We start from the raw sequence: 15,086 nt of genomic DNA, 5'->3' as shown, positions 1-15,086 counted from the left end.
GAGGTAAGCCCTCCTTGGGAGAGTAGCAGAAGGGACACAGAGCTGTGGCTCAACTGTGTGCGACCTCCCCTCCAGTCCTTGGAATGGCCATCAGCAATGAACTGCCAGCCCATACCCAGAACTAAGGCTCCATGTACACAGTTGTATCTGTATCTACAAAGCTGTCATTGAACTATCATACCCTTGTTGATGCACCATTGCCTGGTTCAGCTAAATGATCTAAACCAAACAGTGAAGCAGTTCCCACTTTGGCAGAGCCTGCTGGAGAGGAAAAGCAGGTTATAACCTGACTCCTTTATATTCATGTTCTCATGCGACCACTGTCCTTTACTTTAAAACCAGGAAAGCAGTGTCTCAACGAGGCAGGGAAGGAATCACCAACATCTGCTGGGTATTTTTAATACAAATCTTTATTTGTGAAATACAGGAGAGGCTCAGAAAAATCCTGAAAAGGTGAAGTACATGTATCTGCCCTTGATCATCCACATTTTACTGCTGCTTTGTTTTTGCTGTAGCAGAGTATTCATTTATATCAGGGCCAGATTAGAATGGGTTTGTGCTCATTCCAACATCAGAATGAAAGTGCAGCTTCATAGGGAAAGCAGCATAAAATACCGAGCTGTAATGTGTTGTGTCAGTAGAAAGTTAAAAAAAAAAAAAAAAAAAGCATCTTTAGTGATGTGTTTAGGCAGTTGCCTATACTAAGATGAACCAAAGAAATTCAGGATACATTTTACCTTTAGATACAGGCAGGTTAGTAGAAAACCTGTGTATGACTGAGACAAAGGCTGGCCCCAAGTCAGTTAAATTGATGTCAACAGCACAGTTTGACAGCAAACTGTGCGTTTTAGTATGCATGGAATAATAATAGAAAACCAACCAGAAACCAACCAACCACAGAATAATCAATATACCACACATACACCGATGTCAATGAATTGCCAGGTTTCTAGCAAACGTATGTCTGTAGGGGGAACAAAAAGAAACACATATTAAGGGGAAGAACACTAATATTGGATCCAACTATAACAGCTAAAATTAACCTGCATGGCTCTCTTATACTGCAGTTACAGCATAGAAGACAGGAATGAGAAGACAGTAATAGCTTTGAAAGAGCCCCAACATTCAACTATGGCAATTAAAAATGTAAAACACATTCTTAGCCATAATGTGTGTGTGTGATACAAATGACATCTGGTTTGTATCTTAAACCATTGCAATCCCAACACTACTACTACGATACTGATGTTAACAACATGCTCAAACTCTTTGAATCAAACTCAAATTTCTAAAGAAATTTGGAGGAAATTCCACTTCTTCACTGAAAAAAAACCCCTTCCTTCAAAAAACCCTTCAGATCTGTCTGCAGGTTTTGTTAGCTATGCTCAATTTAATTCCTTCTCCTATCTTACTTCTACTAAGTAAGGCCAGGATGCTGCAGTTTTCATTACATATGGCACATCCTCCACCAGCTGCTGCAAGCAAAATACAAAGCTAAAGCAATATAGTCACAACAAGCACAAAACTGCACCACACAACAATGGTTTAGGCTATGGCAAAGACGACCACCACTAGGAGATTGGTATTTCAGCTATATCACCTTTACAGTGTTCATGACCACATGTGCCATGGAGGGGGAAAAAGCCTTCCAGCTCCTATACAGACTAACTTCACTGTGACAGCTGAGGAATCAGCTGAAAGCATGTGGTCACATACTTCCATGAAAATGCTACACACAACAGCGCAATAAAAAAAAAGTTTTACACTGAACTGTTGCTTAAGAACACCTAAAAAAATAGCTGCTGAGTAAGAGTCCACATCAGCATCAGTAACAATAGTGTTTCATGTTCATCTGAGAAGCATTGTTACCATTACTAATGGCTTACCTCCTCATGACTGCAGCACAACCCACATAGTCCTCCAAGAATGGCATTGATAATCTGTATGAAGCACAGAATGAACTCTATTCCTCCCAAGACAAGAAGGATGGAAAAGAGGGTGACGTTCCACTGCACAATGTTTTGAGGTTCTAGACAGTCAGCCCACTTTTTATACTCAAACAAGTACCTGTAGACAGCAATTAAAAGCATATTAACATTGTGACAGAGTAGGATGCTTACCATACACCAGAAACAAATTACATCTAGTTTGTAACTGCATCGAGGATAATCACTCTAAGTAGGAACAGAAAATGCAATGGTTTATTCCATGCAATGTTTGCTCTGTTTAAGTACATGTTGAAATAATAACCATACATTTTTGTTGAGTCTTAATTTCTTTTTTAAAAAATAATCTAAGCTATAGAGGCAGAATCTTCTGTTACTGATTAAAGGAAGACATATGCTCAAGAAAGCTGAAAGAGTTAAGCTGTTTCTCAAAACAGCTACAGAGTTTTTCAGGACTGGGCCTTTGTTCTAAAAGCAGCAATTACTGATCTGAAGCAAATGTGTCACTTCCTCTCTTGTGCTGCTGCTGTCTTTGGGCCTGCTCATGCCCACTCTGGAAGAGCCAAACAGCAAATTCAGACGGGTACTGCAGTATTCCAGGTGTTACTGCTCACCCATGTCTTCAGAACACCAGCACTGATGAGCCTTCAGCAAAGACTTAACTCAGTTCTATATTCAGCCATAGTTGTGGGGGGTAGGGGAGGAAGAATGCCCTCTCTTGGGAGAGATGCAACTGAAACGTAAAATTTAAACTCTGCTGCAAAGGAGCTTTATGTGGCTTCTTAGTACTGTTTCTAGGGTGGCATCAGCCACAAACTTACTAGAAACAGCCCCAAGGTTGCTAACCACACAGATACTGTAAAAGCATGTCAGGATGTCATGATGCAAACCAAATCCTCTTCCAACCTACAGGATTTGTGGGGATTAATGGCGAATAGCATACAACTCAGCTGCATAGGCTTGTTTTCCTGGAGAACCCTAATTAGGGATAATTAAGTGCTTCTGACCCTCTCCACCCTGCGGTGTACTAAGATTCTTATAAACCTTTTCTAGTTTCATTTACAAAGTTTCTATGCCATTGTCATTAATGAAGGTATTATGCCAGTTTACACCGAGGCGAAGCAACTTCAGAAGCAAACCTCACAAATGATAAGAAAAAATTCATAACAACTGCTATTCATAGTTTGTAAATCCCTCAAAGCCCTAAAACTTTATGTTAGAGATAGATGTTCATGGACATGAACAGTACATACATATATGGTCAGATGCCTTTTTGTAGGATGGTATATTGCTTTGGTTTTAAACTACAGCAGTGTGGGTAATTGATGATATCTGTTCACTTCTTAGTGAGCAAGAAGCATACATTTATGAATGGACCTTGGTATATGGTTACCGGATATTGCTGAAAGGTACTGCAATAATGCCCATGTGTACATGGGGGAAGATATAACATCCTCATGAACAGACAACTTACCCTCCAGAAGACTCAGTGAAAGGATAGATCCAGTTTCTTTCTAGGTGAGTAAAACAATATGGTCCATGAGACAATCCCAGTGCTGAAATGATTATGCAGTATCCAGAACCAAGGATCCCAACAAAGGCTGCCAAAACTGAGGAGAGCATCTGCACACCAAACATAGACATGAACTTTTAACACATCCACCACTTTGTCTTTGGCATTATCTGGGACTGGAGCATAAAGGCTCACTCACCACACAGCTTTTCCCACAGTCCTCATGGCCAAAGCACCCACAGCAGTTGTCATTGTGAAGCCCAATGAATACTGCAGCTGGAATGAGCACCTAGGTACAGAGCAAATCAACCACATTGTTCTATTTTGTTGCACAGACAGGGCAGATAAAACACAGTCCTCCCACTGCATTCATTTGTATTGCTTCTTGGCAGGGGTTGGGAGGGGCAGTCTGTATAGATTATTCAATTTTACTCCTATTTAACACACTGGGCATCTCCTGTTAATATCAGTAGTACCAATACCAGGAAAGGTATATTTCTGTTTCCACCCTGTGTATACACAGCACTTAAGAGTGTGAACAGCCTGTCGTGGTCATGGTATTGCTGCATTGTAAAGTACTTCAACTTTAAAAGTTTTTGTTTGACATTAAAGGCTATATCCTGCAAATACAAGCTTTGCAAAAAAATACATTCACTTCCTGTCAAATGAGGACTTCAAGATAAGCCTCTCACAATTATTTGTTAAAAAAAAAATCCAACTACTACCAACATGTGAGTTACTGAAGAGTAGTCGTCACTGTCTGTGTGACAAATCAGTCTGACTAGAGTAGAAAGCCTAGGAATATTTTGCCCAGTTGAGGCAAACATCTCATTACAGACATATAGCTTTCTCTAGGTTTTCACAACCAGTTTCCAGTGACAGAAATGCGAAGTAATAAAGCAGAAGCTATCTGTAAGAAACATAAATCATCCATACTCCAGAGCTTTTAGCATAAAATCAAGGAGCAGAGCTGATTAGACAGAGCATCCTCCTCACCAGCACTAACAGGACTGAATAATAGTGTGCACTTACAGACTCTACACCCAGGAGTACCTTGAAAAACCATAAAGAAGGAGCAAAGTATTACCTGCAAACTGCACAGATTTATTTAACAAGACACTAACATAAAAACTATCCAGTTAAACAGTCACATACTTGTCAGCCCTTACTTAAACCTATTGCTGAGCCCCAGTGCTGCAGGTCTGAAAGAAGTTGTACAAGTGTGTTCCAGGAGCAGTTCCATTGATTTCACTTGTATTATTCTGTGTGTAAAGGCCAGTTCTTTGCAAATCCCAGTCTAGGTTCCAACGGGGCTGTAACACAGCCTCTCACAAGATCGACTGCACGATAAGGCCCTCTTTTTCAGCTTGTGCTTTGTAGACACCTTGAGATCTGTAGCACATTCCTAAGAGAACTTTTAAAAGCAAATGAAAAAAGGAAGCCTGGAGTCAGGGAACTTAAATATGCTACAATGTAGCCCACAAAACTGAAAAGGCAGAAAACAGCATCTTCAGATTAAAAATGTCCTATAATAAACATACTCAGTTCTTCATGCTTTGCTGTTACTCAAATGCAAAGCTTTGATAACTGCCACTCAATTCCTCTGAATAAAGAGCTAAGGCAGAGAAATAACCATCAACATCTCAGACAACAGAAATTAATGATCTGTAACTAAATGCTAGTTATCTAGGGACATTTAAAAGGAGAATAGTTCAATAATATAACAAAAAAAATTAAGATTTAACCCTTTATCCAAACCATGACCCACTGAGAGGCTCGGTTCCAGTTTTGCATTTGGATTCCACAACCTAGACCCTATGATTTTCTCAGCATTACAGTGACATAATGTTGCAGATAAGATAACAAGTAGTAACTAATAATACCTATGGGGTAATATACTTAATTTCTTTTGATACAACTCCAGACATACCTGTTGATGAGGTATTTGATCAATAAATTAATGTAACTGGTAAAGAAACAGTAATACCAAGTAGCTCCAAAATAAACTTGAAAAAACCACTGGCTCATTACTTACCAAAAAGCCTCCACCTAGAATGCCATGAAGGCACTCCACATATTTGCCGAGATGATGCTCTGAAGCAAATCTTGTTTCGCCATTGGGAAAATAAAGTAAGATGTTGGCTACAATGCTGAGCAATGCAAGGATGAGCAACTTATAACCAATACACCTAGCACACTTCACAAAACTCATGTCCTCAGCTTTGCAAATCCTTCTTCAACTAGTCCAGTCCAACCTATCTCATACCTGTCCACGCCTAAAAGAAGATCAGCCTTTATTCTCACCTCCTTAAATACTCAGGGTTACCTAGCGACCTGGATGACGTTTACAGCTCTTCATAACTACCATTCCCAGCTGCAGAGTGAGGGATGGCAGAAAAACACCACCCTTTTAAAATGCAATAATTGTTGACAAACCAAATGCAATCAAGGAAATACTGAATACTGGGTAATTTCACTCTAATATATGGTGCTTGGAATGATCACCAGTGAACATGATTAGACATGAACAACAGGCTTAAACCACAACACAAGTTCTGTTAGGAACTAAAGGAAAAAGGGTTTGCTTACTTTGTTAGAAGCAGCTTTGACTTTTAGGTTTATGGACTGATTCAGAACAACCCGAAGCCAAGGAAAGACTCAGCTGACTTCAACAGTATTGAGTCAGAGATTTGGGTATAAATAGAATAAAGTCTACAGCAATGAGGAGTATGTAGAGCAACCTCTTGCTTTTCTATCCTGCTGACGGAATAAGAGAAAACCTCATCAGGAGGCTGGAAAACAAATAAAACGGACAGGTAGCCTTCTAAGGTGTGTCCTTATTCTTACCATTACAAGGCAAGCTGAATTTAGATTAACAGCCATTTGTAAAGCTAAACCAAGCAAACACTGGTGAGAAAACCTGCTTCAAAAGGAAGATTATAAAATAGTCCTTGTATTGAAATTTCATGTATAGAAGCACAAAAAAAAGAAAAAACCCTAACAAAGAGAAATGTGTTATATCAGGGGTTTCCAAACTGAGTTACATGTACCAGTAACATCAGTTTTCATAGTAAATGGTGATACAAAGTGATCCCAAAAAATTAAGATCTAGCCTTCGCTCTTTTCCCTCATGCAAATTTTGCTGAAATAGCCAAAAGCTTTCTTCTTCACATACATACAGTACAGCACAGAGGCATAAGCTGCCATATCCACTACCATCACATGACAGAAGATAACTAAGAAATGCAGAGGCCCAGACTAGATCTGGGAGGTGGTGCTGCTGCTGCTGCCATTATCATCACACTATGTAATTCTCATTGCAAAAACCAGCAGCTAGACAAACTGAGTTTGGGAATGTACAGGACATAAGAAGACTATAGTGAGACTTTTTCAGTTATTTAGGGGGAGAAATATTCAGTGTGGGTCGTGGTTTTTGTTTGGGTTTTTTTTGGTTTTTTTTGGAAGGGGTGTGGGTGTTGTATTATTTTTTTTAACAGCTAAATAACACTGTGAACAGAAGTCCAAACCAAATCCATGGTATTCTTGCAAGAGATGTGAGCAACACTGAAGCTGAGAGAGAGAGAGAGAGAGAGAGCGCACACAGAAAAAGGGGGTGCGGGGCAGACAGCTGTCTTGTGCAAATGTGGTTTTGTGATGTAACTTCTCAGGGTATTGTGGCTGTTGACCTTAGAGACTTCCTTCATTATGAGAAATATCCTCCAATTGTAGAAACATAGACTTGCCATTATTGTGCACTTCACCTCTGATGACTAAAACAAGCATTATCATCATCCTGCAAGTTTCCTCTGCAGAAGGGAGACAGCTGCTCAGCTGAAGACTCCCTTTATTGTGTTTATGCTAAAAAAACCAAACAACTCCCCCAAGAAAAACACCACACCATACACATGACCAACGGGAAGCAGATTTAAAATCTGTTCTATTTGTAACCTGAATAATTTTTTTTCTAAACATTTGATCTGAAAAAAAATTTCACATAATCAAGAACTTCCTATATTTAAAATAAATTCTGTGCATTATCAAACATGTGGGCATCACACAAGCATTGCAGTCTACAGTTACTATTAACCCCCTGCCTCATCCCCCAAACAATACAATAGTAGTTCAGACCATTCTTTTATGTTATCATATAGGTTACAGAAATCTTATTTACTTCTTGTGTCTGTTTGTTTCATAAATCTTCATTTTACTGCTTGACAAAGTGAGCAGCAGTGGATTTTTGGAATGCATTGTGGGCAGGTTGAGTTTTAAATGATGAAGCTGACCCACACACGAGCAGTAGCCAAACATGAGCTTCTCAACAACCCAAGGAACAGCAGGGCCCAACCTGCAGCTTGTGACATGCTCCAGCACCATGAGATGGCAGAGTTTACACTAGTGTAAACAAAACCAGAATCAGGTTTTGAGTCTCTTATACAAGAACCACAGTGCTTGCACTTAAAATTGTAAGATAATTGCTTACTCACTCACAGGTGCTTTCCCATCACCCATGGGAAACTCCACTATTTCTCTCTCACAGGACTGTTCCTGTAGCTCTGATGCCTGTCACGGAAAAAGAATAGATATTAGAACGCGCTCAATCACCCAGTGTTATTAGAGACAAAAAAAGTCTAATTCTAGGCTAAAGCCTAACTTTAGACTGTAGGTCTAGTCCTGAACTCTGGCTGAGGAGCACCTACTGCAGTGTGGTATAGGAAGGATAAGGCAATCAAAGGGGCAGTGAAGCAATTTTGATCACAGACTCTAAGGTCCCGCAGGTACAACCATTGTGAAAGACTTCCATTATCCTCTCCTGGCAGAAGGGGGCTGGTTTATAAACAATTACTGCAACTGGCACTGGCTTGTATCCCCTTATCACCAGTTCTGCAGAATAAAGTTTGTCAGCAGAACAGTGCTTACACGGGGCAGGACACATGCCAGAGAAGTGGCTAAAATTAGATGCCTTCTCCAATTACTGAGATATCTAATACCAAGACTAATTTCACATGTGGTCCAAGGATCCAGCAGCCCCTCTATAAAACAAAAAAACCCTACCTTAATAGTCACTGTTGGTTTGGTTCTTCCATTGTGGCAGAAGGACAAAAGCCTGCTTCTTTCACAAAATAAAGATATTAGAAAGGGACTAGTGTTTCCTGATGCCAAAAAGTGAGTGATCTCATAAACAGTAGAAGAGCTCTCCACATTCAAGCTCTGAAAAGCAGAGCATTCTCCAGCCTTCTGTACCTGCTCCTCAACCAGTACGATATGAGTAACAGAAATTACTTTCTCAGGCTCAGTGGTGTATTGGAAACCCTTACTATATTTTTTGACAAGTCCTAAGTTTATCTATTGTAGAGAGGAGCAGTTTATCAAAGACTGTCAAAGTTACCACAATTTGTGAAGTTAACAAATGCCTGCAGAGAGTGGAAAAAACCCAAACCCTAAACCTCCCAAACCACAGGATTCTATCAAGAAAAAGAAAACCATGAAGTATCACATTTATCCTAAAAAAAGCAAATTACTTCAACTACAACCACATCTAGCATCTCCGCCTTAAGCTGGATTCCCAAAGTGATTCATCATGATCAACAGAAGAAACAGCAAAGAGAATTGCCATACAAAACCAAATCCCTTTTTCCTTACCTCTCTGGCACATGGTCAGGGCAGTCTGGCTGCTATTCCCTTCATGGACATAAGATTTTTATAGCTCAGCTATCCCAAATCCCCAGTGTTAATCTTGTTAATCCTCCCACTGAATGTTGCCTTTTTTTTTTTTTTCTTTTTTCCCCAAACTATTTTAGCAACTAAAGACTTTCTCATGCCTTATAACCAAATAATGAAACACCTGCAATAAACATTTCTGCCATCAGTGATTTCTGAGCAAATAGAAGCAATTATATTTATTTAAAGATTTAAAGATGCCAGAAAAATGGAAAGAAAGATGCTGCTCTACTGAAAAACATAAGGTGCTTCTTCCCAATAGTTTCTTGTAATACTCCAAACGGTCAGTCCTACTGCTTTACGCTGTCTTATAGCCACCCCTAGACATGGCTTGCTAAAAGACACAACAGTGATCAAGAGACACAGCTGAAACAGACATGACACGTCTTCCAATTACCCTGACTTATTTTTTCTAAAGAAAAAATAACAAAGGGCCTTGAAACAAATAAACATTTTTTACTTTATAACTGGTCAGATGCGAATTGAGGGAGCTTTACTATAACATCATTGCCATTTGGACACCCTACACTACAACTTTTACCAGGGAGTTTCTCACTGTAACTTTTCCTGCAAAACTGCTGGTCTATCTACCATTGAAAAAAGGTTAATGGGAGGGAGTACCTCTTGTGGAAGCACTAGCAGGGTGTGGTAACTGCATGACATCTTTGGTGAGACACAGCCTAGGAAACAATAGCAAGAAAAGACTGGACAACCCAGCATATTTGTATTGACACAGGTTATGAATTCACACTCATATTCCCTTATAAGATATCCTCACTTGTTCTTCTCTTACTGCCTAGTAGGTTACTGCTCACAGAGGCAAACACTAGCTCAGACAGCTGCTGGGAATGTATGATGAATATGCAGTCACCTGGTATATAAACTAAGGGAAGCCCCTTGGCCAGCTGTCCAGACAGAGCTCCCAGTGACCTCAGGAACACCTAGGACTTCCCTTTAATCAAATGGAGAAACAGCCATCCATGAGACCATCCATTTCTCAATGTCCAAATGATGCATTGCTCATGTTTTCTAGCCACTGTCCACAAAAACACTATGCCATAGCTATAATTGTTCTCAGACACGCCACCTCACAAGTGCGCATCAATCGGCAAACCCCACATGGACAGTCAAGAAAGGAAACTGCTCCCTTGAAGTCCTTGGGGTCTATGGTCTCCTGGCCACTGCCAGAAGAAAGTTTCTGGGTGACCTTTATTAATTATATGACAGTTCCTTGGATGAACTAATGAGCTGCTTCTGAGAAGCAGCAACCACCTGTTGCCATGAGACCTATCACTGAACATAAAAGCAATCACTCCTTACCCAGCTATAGCACACATGCATATGCTCACTTGCTATCTCTGCCATCACTTTGAGACAGAAGACTGATCTGAACTGTAGCAGAAGTCAGCTTGAACTGAGCACTCACACTTTAATGCAACAACACACACTGACACATACAGATTTAATGTATTAGCAATATTGCTGACCTAAGGAGGAGTCAGCAATGATGCAACAAAAGTAGTTTTGACACTTGACCAACCAGCTTGGAGATTCAAAAGCTTACAAGCAGGGCAGAGCTACCACTAAACAAGCAGATAGAAATTCCCCTCTTTAAAGGGGAACCCATAAATCCAACTTAGAACAACTATTACTGACCCTAGACTTGCAATGCTACTGTAACATCATTCCACAATCAGATTAACCACTTCAAAAAAACCTGTTTTCTGGTGACATCTAAAAACCATGATGTAGCTGCATTCATCACTTCTTGCAACAATGTTATTACAATAAAAGTAGGACACAAGACAAACAAATTCTACCTCTACCCCTGCCACAGCCTGTGGGTGAAACCCGGGTCACGCAAAATGGCCAACAAAAGTTTGTTTCCCTTGGACTGTAGTATTTACACACAGCTTTGCATTCTGTATTTCTAGTTTAACTCCAAAACCGTGACATCCTTGCAAAAGTTAAACAAGCATGAAGTATTACTATTACTGTACTATAAGCATACTCTTGTTTTATACTGTGCATATGTAATGGCTGTATGAATCAGAGAATCAGGATTAGCTTAGCATACCTATCTCTGTGTAGCACTGTATGATGAACAGACTGTCTTGAGGCTTGAAATGCCACTCTTGTGGCTCCTCTCCCCTGTAGCAATATGCATAAAACAGACATTCAGTAGAAGACATCTAATTCTGACACTTCAGAGAATAAAACATGCAATAAAAATTATCATGGTTATGTCTTCGGCTCTTGTGCAGCAAAAGCCAACCATCATACCTCTTTGTGTTTCTCATAGTGATCCCGTGAGTAGTTTTCTACTTACCTCTAATCTAGAGGGGGAAAAAAAAATTTACCTCTATCATACCATATATATTTTAGATCTGTAGGGTCAAGAAGAAGGAAAGGAAAGAAAAGGAAAGGAACAAATTTCATTGCCCATTTTGTTTCACTAGCATATGCCTCATGCATTGTTCATGCCGTCTTGTCTCTGGAATTAGCCATTAGTAAGTTCATGCCAGTTAAAAACTTTTAAAATCATTCTTGCTGAATGATCTCACAACTACTGCTTGGCTAGGAACAGTCCATGTATTGATTCCATAGCAGTAAAATGTGAAATTTAGTGTTTAAAATTAATGTGTCTTCCGTGCCATCATGACTGATATTGCAGCACACTGTATTTGCTTGCAAATCTTTCAGTATCAGTAGTAACTGTTTCACATATATCACAATCCGAAGAGAAAATCAGACATGACCACGAAAGTCTTGAAAGATGATTTCCTAAACCACACTCCCACCCTTCCATCAACGTCTGTTATCATCATTTAAATTGGAACTCTGAAATTCATTTAACAATATACACTCAGTGCACTGAAATTTTGCTACCATTTGGTCCTTAACATGGCTGTCAATCATATAGCCAACTATTTCATGGTCATGTTCCTCCACCAGGCACATCAAGACCTCAAAAATGTTATATAAATGTAGCACATGTTTTTAATAGCAGAATGTTAATTACAAAAAAAAAAAATTAAAAACTACAGTTAAAGAATAAATCAGACTACAGAAGATCCCTTTTAATCTGAGCAACATTTAATAGAGAAAAGCAGGAGAAAAATATCATTTAACACTGATCACGTTCTAGTTAATTGTTAGCCTTTTTTTAAGGAAACGCACTGGAACAATACAACTGAGACCGTATTCTGTGTAGACATACAAGATACCTGTCTGCCAGATGGTGCGTGTATGACATACAATGCTTTGCTGTGGCTGCTGCTTTTGCAAGGTCCTTCTAAATCATGTATGTGGTTGCCATTCTCATGAACTGCAGCTTGGTTTGGAGGGTGGGGCAAGACCTAAGTTCATGAATTAGGAGTTTTATATTCCTTTGAACTATAATTACAGCTAAAAGTATTCATGCCACCAGTGCACCTAAACATGGAAGTTAATGCCGCAGAATTACACACACATCCATTCCATAGCCATCTCCTTAGTGGTCAGATCCTGCCCACAGGACTTTCTGCAAGTGCTTGGAAGACAGAAAGCCCCACGACTTCCACCAGCTCCCTCTAGTGATAATCAGGCCATGACCACACAGGCTCTCTTGCACCAACTCATGGGCCACCAGCTCCAGTGACCTCTGGCTCTCAAGTCTTCTACAACAGCTCATGAAATACCATCTTCAAGTTACAGACACCATCTGCCTTCTGTGTAAGATGACAATGCTCAGTAACAGCTACTGGTGGCACAGGAGTCAGGCACAATGCACTCTGAAATAACAGGAACTGAACTAAGGCATCATACCCACTAAGTCAAATCCTGAAGGCTTCAGTAGCACCAGATGTGGTTCATCAGCCAGTTCCAAATGAGACCTCTTCCAGGAAGAGCACTACTACTATATGTTAAGTTAAAAAAGGAAGTAAACCATATTTTTTCTTTTACAGATCTTCACACAGCAGACAAGTAGTCCCACTTATAGCTCTCCAGAAGCACAAAGACAAGGGAAACAAAACAAAAATACTGGAAGTCTCCACTAAAGTTGAGGACAAAAAAAAATAAAAATAAATATCACAGTCCTTCCCTAGTATCTGAGCTGCGTCAAGTAACACTTTCATCCAAAAAGGCAGGCACTGTCTTTGAGGAAACTGCAGCCATGTCAACAATAGCACCTGCCTGTCAAGCAAAACACCTTGAGGTATTTTTGTGTTATACTCCATCAACTTCCAAGATTTTGATCAATTACACTCTGCCCTAAGTTGAAGTCATAGGGCTTACTAACTGAGTGCAAATCAGGGGCATACAAAACGCTGAAGGAAAATTACGATGCATCCTGTGGAACCACTATAGTTTTAAAGCCATTACACAGTTCTTCATATGCAGACTTTCTAAGTGGGTCGCTGATTAATCCACAAGAAATTCAAAAAGACTATCATAACAAGGATGTTTCCATGCCACCTCATAGCAAGAAGTTTATTTTATTTCCGATTATGCGCTAAGCAAGCAAAATACTCCTTTACCAACAGGCCTGAGAACAGCAAGTGCGACAGTACTACATCACCCCTTCTCTGCTACGTATAGAAAATGGTGAGAACTGCTGGCAACATGGTCCTCGCAGTTGCTTCGGCTACTGTGTCTGTGGTACAATTGGAAGTTCCTGGCCTAACTGTTCACTTTTCAAGCACTGAATTGAGATCATACCTCTTTCGGACGAGTTCAAGCAAATCCAGGCAGCAGCTAAGGCTTGTTGAGGATTCATCCCACACTCTAGGATATTTAGTAGCACCTTTAAAAAGATTAAGCAAAGTTCTACAATGAGGTAGAGCGTACACAATGCAATAAATCTCACAAAACATCTTCTGACACTTCACAGAAAGACTGCTCTTTTGCCCAGAAGCTGCCTTTGCAAAAAATATTTTAAATTCAACTTCAGAGGCCTGATATTTGTCCTTGTGGAAGTTTAATGCAGACACCTCATGCTAGCAAAGTCAAAGGCTTACTGATAACTGGGAACAGAGGCTGAAGAAGCAGAAATTCACTCGCATGTCCTATATTGCCCTATTCTTGAGCCTCTGTGTTCTAATGAAAACATAGCTCTAGACTCTACAAGAAAGGTATGGGCTCATGTGTGACACGAGCTACAGAAGAAAAAGGGTGTACCTGCAGCTCTTAGGAGCATCACAAAGGGAGGAAACAGGAAGAGGATAACTGTAGTGAATAAAACAGATGTATACAAAGCAGACTAAGTTTAATCCAGCTCTTCACCATATCTGCTTTGGCTACACATTTTTTTAAAACTGTTTGCAAGCCTGTGTTAGCTCTCATCCTCCATCACCAGGGACAACCAATAGGCTTACTAAACTAAAGAGAGACATGCAACATCTAAGAAAAGCATAAAACCAGTGACAGAAGTGGTTATAGACTCCATCTTGCAATCTGAGGAAGGAATACAGTTTGTGAGGAAGCTCTGGCTCATCATCCTCTCACTTACACTTTCCATTTATCTCTAGCACATTCCACAGCAGTGAACAAACAGAATAAAAACATGCACAGATCACTAGAAAGGACTTTTGTCCTCACATTTCTCTTTGGGAGAGCACAACTATTAGATCTCTGAATGTGAAAGCTGCTTTCACAAGTATTTTGCATCTTCTTTGTAGCATTTTCCAATTAGGAGATTCAGAAGCTCTTTTATAACAACAGAAAATAAGTAAATAAACCTACAAACACAGGTCAGCAGGCTAAGCGATAACATACAAACATCAAGGTAGGAGGGCTTCGTGTGACTGTGGGTTTCTACATCCTGCCTCTCCCGAGCAAAAAGCAGTGAAGCCTTCCATCTGTCAGTACACCACCAAAAAGCAAGTGTTACCTGCACCTGCCCTTGTGTCTGCATGAATTCTTCCATC

At 40.0% G+C, this 15,086-nt stretch overlaps 2 protein-coding genes across 2 annotated transcripts; both read right to left on the bottom strand.

Moving 5' to 3' along the window:
- Nucleotides 1-392: 392 nt before the first annotated feature.
- LOC101912029 (transmembrane 4 L6 family member 1) lies at nt 393-13,859 on the bottom strand. The gene is made up of 7 exons (XM_055817143.1): nt 11,255-13,859; nt 9,799-9,857; nt 7,948-8,019; nt 3,659-3,748; nt 3,421-3,569; nt 1,887-2,067; nt 393-964 (listed from the first exon to the last, which is right to left on the bottom strand). Exons 1-7 carry the CDS (start codon nt 11,367-11,369, stop codon nt 950-952), a joined length of 681 nt encoding a protein of 226 aa, XP_055673118.1. The 5' UTR covers nt 11,370-13,859; the 3' UTR covers nt 393-949.
- On the bottom strand, nt 4,882-7,619 carry LOC129785376 (transmembrane 4 L6 family member 1-like). Its single transcript, XM_055817144.1, has one exon. It carries the CDS (start codon nt 5,669-5,671, stop codon nt 5,417-5,419), a length of 255 nt encoding a protein of 84 aa, XP_055673119.1. The 5' UTR covers nt 5,672-7,619; the 3' UTR covers nt 4,882-5,416.
- Nucleotides 13,860-15,086: the final 1,227 nt, after the last annotated feature.

This window comes from Falco peregrinus, chromosome 12 (assembly GCF_023634155.1).
Source record: "Falco peregrinus isolate bFalPer1 chromosome 12, bFalPer1.pri, whole genome shotgun sequence".
In the NCBI taxonomy this organism is placed as follows: domain Eukaryota; kingdom Metazoa; phylum Chordata; class Aves; order Falconiformes; family Falconidae; genus Falco; species Falco peregrinus.
This window is presented reverse-complemented; position numbering and strand designations above follow the sequence as displayed.